General features: G+C 40.6%; 2 protein-coding genes across 8 annotated transcripts in view; one reads left to right on the top strand and one right to left on the bottom strand.

Moving 5' to 3' along the window:
• Positions 1–11,112, top strand: part of ESYT3 (extended synaptotagmin 3) — a 60,072-nt gene extending 48,960 nt beyond the window's left edge. Inside the window, exons 16-23 of the mRNA XM_073305201.1 lie at positions 1,471–1,557; positions 2,023–2,172; positions 3,617–4,035; positions 5,385–5,483; positions 6,139–6,270; positions 8,022–8,127; positions 8,819–8,868; positions 10,337–11,112. Of these exons, the coding sequence (XP_073161302.1) occupies positions 1,471–1,557; positions 2,023–2,172; positions 3,617–4,035; positions 5,385–5,483; positions 6,139–6,270; positions 8,022–8,127; positions 8,819–8,868; positions 10,337–10,373 (1,080 nt within the window). The 3' untranslated portion in view covers positions 10,374–11,112. The remainder of the gene's footprint in view (positions 1–1,470; positions 1,558–2,022; positions 2,173–3,616; positions 4,036–5,384; positions 5,484–6,138; positions 6,271–8,021; positions 8,128–8,818; positions 8,869–10,336) is intronic.
• Positions 1–15,461, bottom strand: part of CEP70 (centrosomal protein 70) — a 40,258-nt gene that overhangs the window by 6,522 nt on the left and 18,275 nt on the right. For 3 of the 7 annotated variants that reach the window (XM_073305207.1, XM_073305209.1, XM_073305208.1), the window contains exons 16-18: positions 14,635–14,749; positions 13,349–13,428; positions 11,897–12,073 (exon numbers count right to left, since the gene is read on the bottom strand). In XM_073305207.1, coding sequence (XP_073161308.1) covers positions 12,015–12,073; positions 13,349–13,428; positions 14,635–14,749 — 254 coding nt within the window. In that variant the 3' untranslated portion in view covers positions 11,897–12,014. The other 4 variants (XR_012154205.1, XR_012154206.1, XM_073305211.1 and 1 more) reach the window with 4 other exon arrangements.

Below are 15,461 nucleotides of genomic sequence, written 5' to 3'. Positions count from 1 at the left end.
AAGTAACTAGTGAAAGTGATCCATCAGTTATATACATGAAAACAGCTTTATGGCATATAGATTACATATAGAAGGACTGCACTACTTCAAGCATGGCTTTAGGTTTGTATTTCAAGTAAAGCTTGAATTTAGAGGTAGCAATTTGTTTTTAGCATCTGCTGTACAGACACATTTTATGTGGTGATTGACAGGCAGGTCACGTGGGCCAATACAAGCTTGTTTCCAGAACACAGTGGCTTGCCAAACTTTTTCATCATGTGGCTCGCGTCTCTGTAGTGTGGTCATCGCATGGACTACATCCCTTCCCTCTGGTGTCAGGCTGGTATCTGCCCCTGTCATCAGAATAAATTCTCCTCCCAATTATATCTAAAACAAATTCCCATCACAGTTTTTTTTTCCTTCACCCTCAGCCAAATTAAAATGAATCTCTTCCCACTCCCCTCCTGGATCATTTTCCTCTTTACAATAAAAATCCACTTGCAAGGAGTTTCTTTTCCTCAGTTAATCAGTTCTCATCCTGACAAACATAATAAATACCTGCTCAAGTCAGTCCTTCCCTCCCATTAACCCCATTCGACTTGCTACCCTACAGTCACTTTTATTACAAATACATTTCTCTCACCTCCCAGACAAATTGGAGTGAATCCTATTCCCCATGCACACAAGCTCAATTTGCCTGCACTGAAACTCAAATATTCTCCCGTTATGCCCGTTCCATCCACCCCCCGCCCCCAAAGAAATTTGGTTTTACCCTAATCCTTGCCCCTTCAGATGCCTGCAGCCCCTTCCTAGGTTCTCACTTCAGTTGTCTTCCGCCCCTCTCCCCGCAACTAATTCTCCCTTCTCGTAGGTCCTTGGTGCTCCCATCCCCAGCCAGCGAGCCCTTCTGGCAGTACTCTGGGGTTGGCAGAGGCAGCTCTCTTTGCTTCTGAAATAGTCACACACAAGGGGTTAGAACCTGCAACATCACATACAGACCACTGGGTGGGCTTCTGTGCATTCCAGCCTGAGAATCTCTGCTTCAGCCTCTGTATCCTTCATTTCTACCTGCTGTACCTAGTGGAATTCAGAGCTGGTGACTGACTGGAAGCCGCTTCCTGTACTCTGTGTGCTTCCATTTGGAAGCAACTAGTTTCCTTTTTATTTTGAAAGGCAGAGAAGAATCCTTATGATGCAGGTCGTGGGAACACTAGTCAGAGCCGATTATAACCCGACTGACCTGTCTTGGCACTTACATGTTCTGCAGAACTTGTTCTGGCTTTGCCAGCCAGTGACCTTGTTTCTGTGCACTTGTCTGACTTGGGAATTGCACTGTCTTTATAGCTTGGATGTAGCATCTTTTGGATAAAACAACCACAGTAGAGGGATTTCCAATCCTACATCATTGTCCTATGTCTGTGTATAAGTCCTAATAAACACTTGGACAAGAACAAAAAGCTAAAATACCACAATCCTCTTCTCTTTCTACAGACCTGCAACTTCAGTAAAGATCCTGTGTGGGGCCAGGCTTTCACGTTTTTCGTCCACAGTGCACAGTCCCAGTCGCTTCATTTGGAGGTGAAAACGGGTGTTCTTCCTTTGCCTTCTCTGAATTTATAGTCTGTCTTTGCCTATTTACAGTGGATGTGATGCAGCCTTGATTCAGCTTCACTCTGCATGCCTGCTGGGATTTGTTTGAGCTGGAACACAGTCTGTGGACTTGTGTGCTCCCTTTAGGGGGAGAAGGACTGAAGGATTAATGAATTCTCCAGCCCCTGCAGAAATCTCAGTTTCTGTGGGGGGGGTCTCCCCAGTCACAGAGAGATGTGCAGGATTTGCCCTTAAAATGCTTTAACTGGTTGTGCTTTCTGGAATGTTGGCCTGGCCTGTCTGAATGCATCCATATTCAATAGTAGGCCCTACAATTAACAAACGCCTTCTTTCCACATTTTGGTCCATTAGGTTATTCCAAACGTCTAGCTTTGCTGTATACATAATACATACATACCATCTTGCCTTCTAATAAAAACCTCCTCTTTCCAGATAAAAGATAAGGATCAGGAGAATGCACTGGGAACCTTGGTTGTATCTCTCTCCCACTTGCTAAAGGATTCTGAGATGACTCTTGATCAGAAATTTCAGCTGGATCATTCTGGTTTAGACAGTTTTATTAAGATGAAACTTGTATTGCGGGTATGTTGTTCCTCTTTCATATACTTTTTTTTACTCTGATTTCCCCAGAAGAAGCCTTACTGAAATAAACCTATAAATCTCTACTCCACGGCCTGTGTAGATACATTTTTTAAAAATCTGTACATCCCAACAAATGCAACAAACTGCTAGCAGTTATGAAATTATATGCTCAGATTTAACTGCAACTCAACAGAAACTACATTAATCTGTCCTGGAGGATAACACCCAAACTAAACTGATTGTATTTCCTAACTTAGTCATTGCAAACAAATACAAGAACTACATCAGATTGAACTCACGTACTGTGTGCCCTACCCAATAGGATAGGATTTTTTTTTTATAAACCGTTGCCAAGTGTTTTCTTAAATAGACACACCCTGTTTACTTTATCATTTAGCTGCAAGACTTGTGTGTGCAAAATGATGTAGCAGTAGTAGCTGCCCTATAGTTAAGATTGAAGCTAGCTTCTCATTGTAAGCCTGATTTCTCCCCCTTACTTCCCTTAAAAGAAACTGGTCCTTCTGAAATTTGGTATGCTGCATTTCATCCCAGTTAGAGCATGTGTTCGTCTCGTGTATTGTCCTCTTCTCTCCTGGGGGGAGAGGGGAAAAACTGGTAAAAGTCAAGAGTTTTGAAGGTATGGGCCAATGGTGTGTGTGTGTGTTTGTTTCTTGTTTTGTTTTTTAAACCTACAGTTAGGCTGCTAAAATGAATATTTAAACACCTAAATAAGTGACCTGATTTCAAAAGTGCTGAACACCCATGAGCCCCAGTGGCAGTTTAGGCCACTTATATAAAGGCCTTTGAATTTGCATTTGGTAACCTAACCCTAAACGCTTCCTCTTCCTGCCCCAATATTGGCCATGGTGTTTTGAACATTTTTTTCCTAACCTCTGTTGGGCCCGCTGGCCACCTTTCCCAGCAGGAATCGGGGTGCTATAATGCTAGTAGGTACACACATGCACAGCAAGCGATTAGTCCCTACCCCAAAGCTTCCAATTTCAATAGAGAAGATAGGAAGCAGATTCCCGTTTTCCAGATGGGGGAAGAGAGTCACAAAAACATTGACTATTCCAATGTCTCATAGGGAGTCTATATAGCAGAGCTGGGATTGGAACCCAATTTTAGTTCCAATTCAGCATTTTAAGTACAAAATCATCCCCTTACTTGCATAGGGAGAGAAGGGATGAAACTGGGGGAGTGTAAGCCACTGAAAGCAGCTTCCTAGAGTTTGGCAAGTGTCCTAAGGGCAGTGGTGGAAGCCCCATTACTTAGCACATATCGTATCTAAGGACTCCTATGAGACAATCAGGTGCTGTGAGGATGGTCTAGGATAATCTAACAGGAAATCAGTAGTACTGTGCTATTCAGAATGAGCATGCACTTTAATATTGACATTACTCACTAACTGACTACTTTTTTTTTTTTTGTATCTCTGTTTTAGGCCTTGTGCATCAAGGAACCTGATCCACAAAGCAACTACACCGGTGTTAATGCGTTGAAGCAAGTTCTTTTACCGGCAGCAGAGAAGGGAGGAAACCAATGCAAAAATCCCCTACCATCAAAACCAGCACCCTCCAAAATGTCCCGTGTGAGCAAAGACTCTGGAGTGCCTGAATCCAAAGAAGCTAAGAAGGAGAGCAATGCAGATCTTACTGAATCTGAGAACCCAGCAGGCCCTGCCGTAAATGAGACTATCACTGAACTTAATGCACCAGCAGGGGCACAAAATCTGGAAACCCAACCACTGGAGCCTTTGCCCACAAGAACACTGGAACACGATGCCGTCCCCAGTGTTGCTTCACTGGGCTCTCTCGCCTCTTCATGCTTTGAATTAGATCACAGCTATCCCAACCTTCTTAAGTATGTATCTTCTTACACTTGAATTTTGCATTACCTGGACACCCTTCTTTTTATAGGCTTCTACTATGTACAAAGGAATGTTTGAGGTCTCAGCCCACAATACTGACTCGAACTCCAAAAGGATTTAGCATGGAACTCGCGTAAACATTTCAGTCAGGAGCAAGTAAACTTCTGGGGTCAAATTCACATCTGTGTAAGCAGATGCAGCTCTTTTTGCCTTTTTCAGGGGAATTGCATCTCCTTACATGAAGGCTGAATTTAGCTTTATGCATTTAAAGCACTCCACAGGGTTCACGTAGTAAGTCCCACATCATTGAAAAATACACTTGACTCAGATACCTTTAATCCCAAATATGCTTATTGTAAAGGGTAGAACTTCAAGTGTAATACACATTAAAGCGAAACCTGTGTGAAGATCAGGTAGGTTTGGCTGACTTTTTTCCCAGCCACTTTTGAAAATGGAATAACTTTGAAAAGTTTTCACAATCTGTGCATGGATGGTCTCGTTAGGCGGTCGGAAAAGTGTATGAGAGCCAGTTCTGCTATCAGATAGGGTCTGTCCCATAGGAGTCAGTGGGAGCCCCATGCATCTGGCTTTATATAACTAATTCCCTTTTGAGAAATTTTTAGCCACTGTATGTGAGCTGAAAGAAGCACAGAAGTTTCTGTCAATCCAAGTAGAGGCATCAAACCAGTTTCAGCTGTTAGTTTTAAAGTCAATACTTCCATATACTGGATGTCCTATTAATTTAAAATAGGAATTTGTTATGAATCTTTGCTGTAGGACAGTGCCTGTGTCTCAGGGACCATTTTAATAACATTCCAGGTGATGTACAGAGACATGACCCCCAAACGAATCCACTAACAGAGGATTACACACACATACTGTACTCATTAAAGAGCACTTACAATAATCTGATATTTATTTAAATTATGGAAGCATGTGCTGTCGTCCCTATGATACACTAATACCAAGAGCAGATACCAATATAATAAACACAGTGACCATTCTTGGCTTTAAAATGAGCATTATTTCTGGTAGAGGTCTTCTGGATCACTCCTATTCTATAGGAACAAATGGAGGATACCAGAAACAGATAAGTGCTGTACTTTGAAAACTGGGTTTACATTTCTCAAGGTGAGATGTATTCTGTGTTTTGGTGAGTGACTGATTTAATGATGCACTGGATTTCAATGCATTTTAAGGTTTTTCCCCATTGCTGTGACTTGATCAATTGAAAATGAACCTCAACCCCTGTATCTCATAGCACATACCTTGTGTTCTGATCTTATGTATGCATCCTGATGCTAAATAGTTTGAAATTCCTGAATGTGTAACTGTCTTACAGTGGAACTAATCTAACTGCAGTGCTCCTCGGGGAGATCCAGCTCACTGTCCGATATGCCTCTTTGCGACGGAGTCTCATTGTGATGGTAAATAATTGCAGGTAACACTTACATACTGTTGTTTGTATTTACCTGTAATCTAAATGAGAACGTAGCTTTTCTTGTACATGTTAATGCTTCACTTCAATATATCTCATGCAGCGTACACAACAGTTGCTGTAGGAAACATTTGCTGACTCTTAAACTGTGCAACTTTGCTAGGCACAGGAAGATACCACCACCACCACATTTCATCAACCTAGTATTCTGTCTCTGATAGTGGCTGGTACAGCAGGTTCAGTGGAAATGGCCACTATAGGATTTGTTAAAATTATGGAATAATATGCTAATACAGTAACTTGCTTACTAACCCTAATGGCTGGTGTATACCCTGGAACACAAGGTGTATTGGCCTCGATTTTTTTCAAGAATAGATGCCTACAGTTAGATTACTACATCCCTGCTCAGGCCCCCTATGTAAGTGGCCTCATTTCTCAAATGCAGTGTGTCCAGCAGCTCCCACTAAACTCAATGAGTCTGGAAAATTTTATATAACTGAATTTGAAACACCTAAAATCATTCCTTGCTTACAAATCAGCCACCAAGACTATTACTTTTATCCTCTAGCCTAAGTCTGGCCTGACTTTGACTAGTTCAGAATGTACATAGTAAAGAGGCTCCCTGTCATATCAACACAGACTTATGTTCTTTTAAAAGAAACTTGATGCCAGCTTCTAATCGTGGAGTAGATCCATATGTTCGTGTCTACCTGCTTCCAGATAAAAGATGGGCAAGCAGAAAGAAGACGACTGTTAAGAAAAAAACACTGAACCCCCATTATGATGAGAAGTAAGTAGGAAACTTCATATCACAGCTGAACTATTAACAGAAAAGATTAAACTGATTATAATAAAGATCTTTAGCAGGCACTCACTGTACCTAATGAAATACTTTGCAGAGCTGTATACATCTGTTATGTATAAAGGACTATATGGTGCAAAGACTTACAGCTTTTCTACAAAACTTACCATTAGGGGCTGGAATTTGCCAGTAATTAAGGTACTTGGGCAGAACCAAGCACCAGCCTTCCCTGTATTTCTAAGGACATCCCTCCCTCCTGCCTTTCCAAAGTTCAGTAAATGCTGAATGCTGTTGCTTGTCTCTTAATGTGGCATGTTCCTGTTGTATCCTCTCTTCTTGCATGTGACTGTCTTCCCTGTACCAAACCAGCCTACTTCTTGTCATCCAAACCCTTCCTTTGAAGCCCACTGAGTCCTCTCTCTCTTCCACAAAGACTTTAAAAAGTCACCTTTTTGAGACTGGGCCGTAGGCTGGGCCAGTTGGTTTGTTACCTGTCTAAATTACATGATCTAGTTTAGGTTGTAAACCATATTTTCTGTCAGTTTGTATGGGGTCATGCCCAACAGTGCTTAAAACCTGCTGCTACTCACCTGTTCAGCCAACATTTTTGAAAAAGTGACTTTGGGGGCTTCAATTTTTGGAGCCCTACTTAACACTTCAGAGGTTCAGCACTTTCTGGAAATGGAGAGAGACTTTGTCTCAAGCTGGGCATGCAAAATCAGTAACTATTGAAAAATCTTAACCCTGGACTTTTTAAAACTGTGGAATTGCTGTTTCTTACTCCCCTGGATGACTGCTGTGTATTTGCCTCACCGCTGCTGTCGGGAATGCTTCCTCTTCTCCCCCATCCTTCTTTCCAGTATCTCAACAGTCCTGTACTACTTGTAATGCAGTTCACTAAATACATAGTATTCACTATCTCAAAACACTCCACCTTACAAGCCTGACTTCTGAAAAAACTCTAACCATGCTGAAACTCACTCTTCCATACACAGCACCTCACAGACCTAATGTTGTCTTCAGTTTGGATGACTAGCATCGCATGTGCCAGAATTGTGACTAAGAACTCTATTCCCCTGCTTCTTCCTTCATCTTGCCTTGATATGACCCAGGGTTAGTTTATTTCAGGAACATCCCCCACATGTAAGGGTTTGATTGTGGGCTTCTTCCATCTAATGATGGATTTTGTCCTGTGGACATTCCGATTCTGCATGTGGGAGAAAATGGCCATAAATAGAGGTTCATCCCAAACATGTGTCTTCTGTATTGCCCATGTTCTCTTGCTGTGGTGGAAAGGGCTAATCCGCCCCCAAATGCTGCTGTATTCTGTCACTGATCTAGAAGGGACTTGGAACAACTGCTCAGGTTAATAGGCGTTAACTATGGATATACTGCTACTACTAGTGTCACAGACACGTAGGGATCTAGTCTCCGCTGAACAAGCGATGTGAAAGGCTCATACCCTGCCGCAAGTTGCTCTGATCAAATATAAAACTCCTGTTTTGGACACTAATACTGTCAAGGTTTGTATTCAAATGGATAGTGAGGTTCTCAACCTGTGGTGTTGACTCGCTTTGTACAGTATACCTTACCCTGTAGAGCACAGCCATGCTGACTCCGCAATACTAGTTTGTTCTGACCATGGACACTTGTGTCTAGTTTCTGGTGGTTAATACTGTTTGACTCCATTGATTCTGGTCCCTTCATTGGCATGCATTTTTTTGAAAACTCTTTTCTAGATTTGAATTTTTTGAATCTTTGGAAGAAGTTAAGAAAAGGACACTAGACGTTGCAGTGAAAAATAGCATGCCGTTTATTTCACGTGAGAGAAGGGAATTGGGAAAAGTAAGTTTTAAACTATGAAGTACTATTTGATATTAAACATTTATTTTAAATGTCTTTACCATGGAAGCTGACTGTACATCTAACTTTTGTATAAGACTTACACTTAAACTGTTTTCTGGCCCTCAGTATCATCGGTGATAGCTTTCTGCCACTGAATTGTAGTTCCAGCAGCTAGGGCTGGCCAGGAAACAATTTTTGGAAATTTTTTTATGCCAAAATAGGATAAAAAGCCACAAACTCAATTTTTTGTGGAACTAGAATTCTGCAATACTTAGTTTAGTAAAGAGAAAAATGTTTCCACTGCAAAATACATTCCCTGGCTGCCAATGAACCAGGGCTCCCCTTGCCAACTTGCCTGATGGGCTGCTGAGGCATGGGAATAATTTGCTGATGGGAAATTTTAGTTTTGCCAGTTAATTTTCCCAAAAAGAAAAGGAGTACTTGTGGCACCTTACAAATTTATTTGAGCATAAGCTTTCGTGAGCTACAGCTCACTTCATCGGATGCATTCCTGAGCAACTGTTCTCAGTGCTGAGGATGGCAACAGAATGCTGAAAGCTCAGCTCCTTGGAACAGGAGCTATACCTCTCGAATTTTGACTGGAGGAGAGGTTAACAGTTATACATTTAAACTTTGCTAACAGTCTTGTAAATTTAATGTTGGCTATAAAATTATGGCTTATTTTTTAAAGGTTCTGATTGATTTGTCAAAGGAAGATTTAATCAAAGGCTTTTCACAATGGTAAGTTTGTTATAGCTTCAAAGCATGTTCATCGTAAGTGAAACACCTTTATTACAAATGTGCTACTTTTATTTTAAAAATTATGGGCCCTGTTTTGTAATTTTGGTTGAGTGAATAGTCCATTACCAATTGCAAATGTAAAACTAACTAGAATTAGCTTGGACAAGGAACCAAATTTAAATGGTTAACTCGTTAGTACAAGACCTACTGCTTGAAATGTATTCAGAGGATTAATAAACTAAGAATATTTTGTATGTTAATGATATTTTGCAGATTAATGTGGAATAATTACATTAAAGCCTCTGGGGGAAAAACAAAAGTAGCGTCTCAATGGAGTATTGTTTGCTACAAGGCACTTGGTTTCTTTCATAACCTGGAGATAAAATACCTTAATTTGCTATGTCTTAATCAGCAATACTGATTTCTGACAAATTTCAAATGACAGTATTACTGTATAGGAATTATTAAACATCAAGGCATCCAAGATCATGCCTGTCTAGTTGAATATTTGAAAACTTTAGTTATCATGGTTGAGGCTACAGTAGCAAAAAGAAAACACTGCAGTATTAGGTACTTAGTAGAAGTACCAGCTCCAAATTTTTAACATGACTTGTGTGCAGTTTTGCAGTTTGAAATCAGGTAGACATGTCAGCCACCAGAGATACATCTATATTGTTTTGGTTACAAACTTAGTTAGGGTTCAAAAAGGCCTCAACCTAGTTCCTAAGTTCTTTCTATTTCCAATTTTCCCCTATTGCAAGTTTACAGTGCTTTGTTTTAAAGTTTCTAATGAGTGCTGGAATTAATGGCTTCAGCTCTCTTCCCCTCCCCCATTCCATGCATGTTACATAAAGAAAAGCAGAAGAGCTTCAAAAGCATGAAGAGCTGTGTAGCTATTTCCTACTCCTGCAGAATGAATGTTACACATTAAGAGAAGCTTTTGAGCTCTGCTTCATGCTTTTCAAGCTTTGAAGCAGTGCTCAAAAGCTTGTCTCTAATTTGACCAACTTCTGTTGGTGAAAAAGATCTCACCCACCTTGTCTCACACAAACAAAAACGAGTCATAGAATCATAGAATATCAGGGTTGGAAGGGACCCCAGAAGGTCATCTAGTCCAACCCCCTGCTCAAAGCAGGACCAATTCCCAGTTAAATCATCCCAGCCAGGGCTTTGTCAAGCCTGACCTTAAAAACCTCTAAGGAAGGAGATTCTACCACCTCCCTAGGTAACGCATTCCAGTGTTTCACCACCCTCTTAGTGAAAAAGTTTTTCCTAATATCCAATCTAAACCTCCCCCACTGCAACTTGAGACCATTACTCCTCGTTCTGTCATCTGCTACCATTGAGAACAGTCTAGAGTCAAATCCCTCCTCGAGGGTACTTGTTAAAACTACACTAGGCTTGTTTTCTTATAGGTGCTTCTTTCAAATATAGTTTTTAAAGACATATCACTTGCTGTCCTTTGCAGGTATGAGCTGATAGCAAAGAGACGGAGCAGAAGATGATGTCCTGTATCATGTGCCTTATATGCAATGTATATATGTATATTCTGTAACCTATTTTAAAACTTCAGAATATTGTACCCAAAGCAAGTTCTAAGGTGAAATGTTTATAGTTTACCCTTGTCAATGACTAGCTAGCATTTTATAAAAGGCAGGAATACAAGAAATTTAAAGCTTCAGATTTAGACTGGGTCTAAATGTGTTAGGTACTCAAGCATTTGTTCCTGGATTAGTCCTACAAAGCATATCTTCAAAGAAACTTTAGTTTCCATAGTTGAGTCTTCATTTAAACAATACCTTTAGTCCCAAGAGTATAGCAGGGCTGACTTTAAGATAGACTTCACTTCTCCAGGCTGTCTGTATCTTAACAAAATGCATTAAACTATAGGAGTTGTAATGGAGTGTTTCAAAAGTCTATTTTGCAAGCTGATATATGGATTGTAATAGCTTCTATTTGAGCCACTAAGAGTCTATTGTGCTACCATTCAGCTGTTCAGGAGCTTTTTATAAAGTTGATTATAGGTGTTATCTGGAAAGATATGTATGTAATGAGCCACCAAAGCAGGGTGAATAACTGTGCCAAATTATCAACAGGGTTTTTAATGTGTGATGCCTTAATATTGAATATTTTATTACTGTACTTTGTCTTGTGAACCTTGCTAATAATGCACAGCCCCCTTAAAAATAACTACAGTTTTTATTTAAAGATGGGCTAAGATGTACCAAAATACTTCCAGGAATTCAGTATATTTTTAGTTTCAAAATGTACAATAAATTGTTTAAAGATGATGGCTCAGGTTGCATTTGTCTCACGAGCAAGACTAAAACCAAGATCTAGTTCTCAGCAGCAAAGCTGGCTAGTTTCAAATATGTTTTTTAGCTGTAAGACATTTCCAACTTAACCCAATCTGCCTGAATCACAGAACATCAAACTCCTGCTCCCTGACTGTCAATATCCCAAAAAACCTTTACAGCAGCCAGCCATGAGTCTAATAGTGGGTAAGCATCAGCTAACATGGGTCACTAATTCATACAGCAAGAATAGGCTCTTATGCTTCAATTCTAATACAGGTTTCAGAGTAGCAGCCGTGTTAGTCTGTATTCGCAAAAAGAAAAGGAGTACTTGTAGCACCTTAGAGACAAATTTATTTGAGCATAAGCTTTCATGAGCTACAGCTCACTTCATCCACTGAAGTGAGCTGTAGCTCACGAAAGCTTATGCTCAAATTTGTTAGTCTGTAAGGTGCCACAGGTACTCCTTGTCTTTTTTGCAATTCTCATACAGTATTTTCTGCAGTGATTGGTGTGAAGGGGTTAGTTGTACTTTTGAGTAAACCTCTACAGCATAGTTCTACATGCAGTACTTGAGTTTACAACAGATCTAGAAGCCAAAGGATTAATAGTTTACCCAATCCAGCTAGGGATGGTCTGAAGCTGTTTTCTGTTCCTTCTTTTTTCAGAACCATGATCTCTTCCCTAACCTGCTCATAGACAAAGTGCAACAGAGAAAAGATTTTACTCAACTTTTATTTTAGTCAAAACATTATAAAACTGTACATTAAGATCAAACAAGGTGGAGGTAGCTGTAAATGTATTAATTGTTAGTCTGTCTTACAGCTGAGTTTTACACATTTAAAATCTTCATCAAGCTAGCAATTTCAGACTGTGCACAGCAGGTACAATGTCATCCAGATTACTGATTTCTGAAAACAAGTTAAGAGCACAGGAGTGACACACACATACAGAAAGTGATATGGCCTACAAGTTGAAGTTTTAGCTTCAGTTAGAAATGTTAGTAATGTCCTATTTCAGAGAATAAAACCTTGATAGTTCTAATCTAAAATTTAAGTTCTCTCAAGTGATGGGCTGTCAAGGTCTTTCAATGCTAGCCTACAATCAAGGACTTTAGGTTGCTAGTGCAAACCCATCTCATCTACTCCTGAAGTTGAGAGCAACAAGTCATGGTCAGGCCCACTTTTTCCCTGCATCCAGCTGCTGCATGGCCTGGGGAAGTGTGTGTACCCTCAAACTGATTCCTACTGCGCATAAATAAAATCTTAAGGAAAAAAGTTTAATCACAGTAGGTGTAACAATCAAAAAGGTTTTTCAAACTGGCTGTGACCCTCTAAAAACAAGTAGAAATGCAACATGGAGCCATTTGCAGTATGCACCTCTCAGCCAAGCTGTAAGCCCTTATTTACATAACTAGCAAGAAGCTACACATTTTCATCTAAACTCTTCAACCAGAAATCAGGTGATTGATAGCTAATAATGCTGCACATGTGTGGGACTAAATTCTTCACCCACTTTCAGTTAAGTGACAAACAGATCTCTTCTGCATGACTCACTATATACTTTAACAGCAATTCTCACTCAGGAAGGCATGATTCAAGAATGGGTTGGGAAAGGGAAGCCGCACTCAACCTATGTCACTAAGACTTCTAAGAACAGTTCTACTTACTGCCTCAGATTCTGTCCTAATAAGTTTCTGGGCACATGCGGGGGGGACTTGTAGGACTATCAGCATGTGAGTGGCTTAGTCTCTCCTCACCTCAGCATGGGTAGGTTAGCAGCCCACAGCTCTAGATAAGCCAGCTAGTCTGGGATGAAAGCACCACTAAACTTGGGCCAGGTGGGTGGTGAGAGGCTGTTATGTTTCCCTTAGCTCCCATGTTAACTCTGGCTGTATACAGAGCATGTCTTCACTACAAACCTCATAGTTAAGATCCAGGATCAATTTGTTCTATCCCACCTGCTCCGAGGCTCCCCATTCTAGTGCCCTACAACAAGCAATACATAGCATGCTAGTAATAATGGGAGATGTGGAGGCAGACCATCACTCGCCCCACTCCCTCACTTTGGAATTAAGGCCTAACACCACCATGACTATGTACACATACAACACATTAAAGTTTCCATTGAAAGTCATTTTGGGTTGAGGAAATTCTGGCTGAAACCATTTTGTAAAAATGACTTACCTAAAATACAAAGTAAATCTTGAATAAGTGCCTGAAATACTGGAAAGAAGTCTTCATGTTCTTCCAATTTGTTGATGATACTGAAATGAGTCAATTGTAATTTTAAGTCTATAATCCTGCACAAATGACTTAGATAAAGGAACCATGCAAACTTATTCTGTTTTGCCATAACCAAGGAAGAAGTTTCTGTAAGAGACATGGCTTTGTTCTTTACAATAGGGGTGGGGAACCTGCAGCCTGCTGCTTCATTTCATCCGGCCCACGGCAAGTCTCCCTGCTGCAGGATGGAAGTCCCAAGCCGCCATGCGTCCCTGCAGGGCTGGAGCGGTGAGCACTGGCTTGCCCTGCTGCAGGGGAAGCCCCAAGCCTCCACCCCCCCTGTGGAGCTCTGTGGGGCCCACAGCTGATTTTTTTTCCTGTGGGTCAGTGGCCCCAATAGAAAAAAAGGTTTCCCTACTCTTGCTTTACAGGATTGGATTGGAGCAGTGGTCTGTATATATAATCCAGTATATTGTTTGACACGGACTAGTACCAGCTATTTCAGAGGAAGGTGCAAGAAATCTTGCAGTAGGGGACTACTACTGACTCTGGCTGTTCCTGTTATCTATATAAATATCCTGTTTAAACTCCTTTCTCCAATTATACCTTGAGCCAGTGAGTTTCACAGGCTACTTGTACACTGCGTGAAAGGATTTCTTTCAGTTAACTTCGATACCTTTCATTTTCACTGAATGTCCTGGAGGTAAAGAGGAAAGCCTGATGTACCATTATCTACCTGCAGCTGCCTCCTGTAACGTTCTTTCCCACTCGGGGTTCAATCACATAGACAAGCCCCAAAGCTATGCACATTTTTCACAAGTGAAAACATTATGAACTAGAAAAGAAGTTTTAAAAAGTATTTACAGGCCTGATCAATTCAATTAACTCAACCAACCAGTTTCCCAATGAGTATCCCATTAAGATGTTTCCACTGTAATAATAGTTCTTCCTATGTCACACATGCAATATTTGTTTTTTGTCTCCCTTGTAAAATTCACAACTTTAATAGGATATTGGTTTAAACCGACTATATTCTCAAGTAAAGCAGAAACTTTAGATCTTGACTTTAGCCTTAATTTTTAGGTGTCCCCCCCCAGTGCAGCCTGGAAACATATTTTCCTGAGGCAAGTTCTCCAGTCCATTTGTGTAAGAGTTTAAAATGGTGATGCTGAAAGTTATAAAGTAATCCTAACCAGTTCTCATAACTCAATCATGTGTTATTACACCTGTTATAAAAGCCCAAATACCTTTGGATGTCTTGGGTCCCCAGCAGCTGCTCTACCTGTCCAGTCACATTTTCATTAATTACCTTACATAGCTTTCCAACAGTGTTCACCAGTACAGCGGGTGGGGCTGAATGATCTGGAAAGAACACAGGTGTCATAGCTTCCAAAATAGCAACAACATGGAAGTACTGTATTCTACGCACAAAGCAATTCTAGTATCCCTGCTTTCACTAATCTTTTCACACCTCTTTCTGGATACTCCAGCTGTAGAACTTGTAATTCTTCACTTTATTAGCTGAAAACATGGTGATCAGTACGGCTGTTTTAGAGTGAGGAATCTCTTAATGGCTCAGAAAGCATTTCTGTTGCAAAGGTGTCAAATTCAGTCTAAAGAATAAAGTGTGCTGAGCTATTAAGTCTTCTAACTGCAGCAAGGATCTGACAGAAGAAAGCTCCATTTTTCCCAGTCACTCACTGTAACATTAATTCCTTCAGTCACCGAAGGTCCTCCCTTCCTATGTATTAATGATGAAATAAGGCAATCTCCATGGCTACCCAAAATTGCCAGAGGCAATGACCACAACCATCTATTTTGCCTCTAAAACACAGGCTACACAACTGACCTTTGTTTCCCAATATAATGGCTGATCAGTATTTTACTCTGACTGATTTACATATGCACCCCCAGAGCAGTCAAACAGCTAGTCCACACCGGTAAGTCAAATGGGAAGTGTGCTGGGAAAGACCCTTGCAGCAGCTAGTCCATGATCACACAAAAACCAGTAAGCAAGGTAGTTATTCCCTTCTGGGAGTAACTGAGTAGGTTCTCTTGAGTCGGATAGATCCAT

The sequence above is a fragment of the Lepidochelys kempii genome, chromosome 11, assembly GCF_965140265.1.
Source record: "Lepidochelys kempii isolate rLepKem1 chromosome 11, rLepKem1.hap2, whole genome shotgun sequence".
In the NCBI taxonomy this organism is placed as follows: Eukaryota; Metazoa; Chordata; order Testudines; family Cheloniidae; genus Lepidochelys; species Lepidochelys kempii.
The sequence above is the reverse complement of the archived record's forward strand: the minus strand, read 5'-3'. Positions and strand labels throughout refer to the sequence as shown.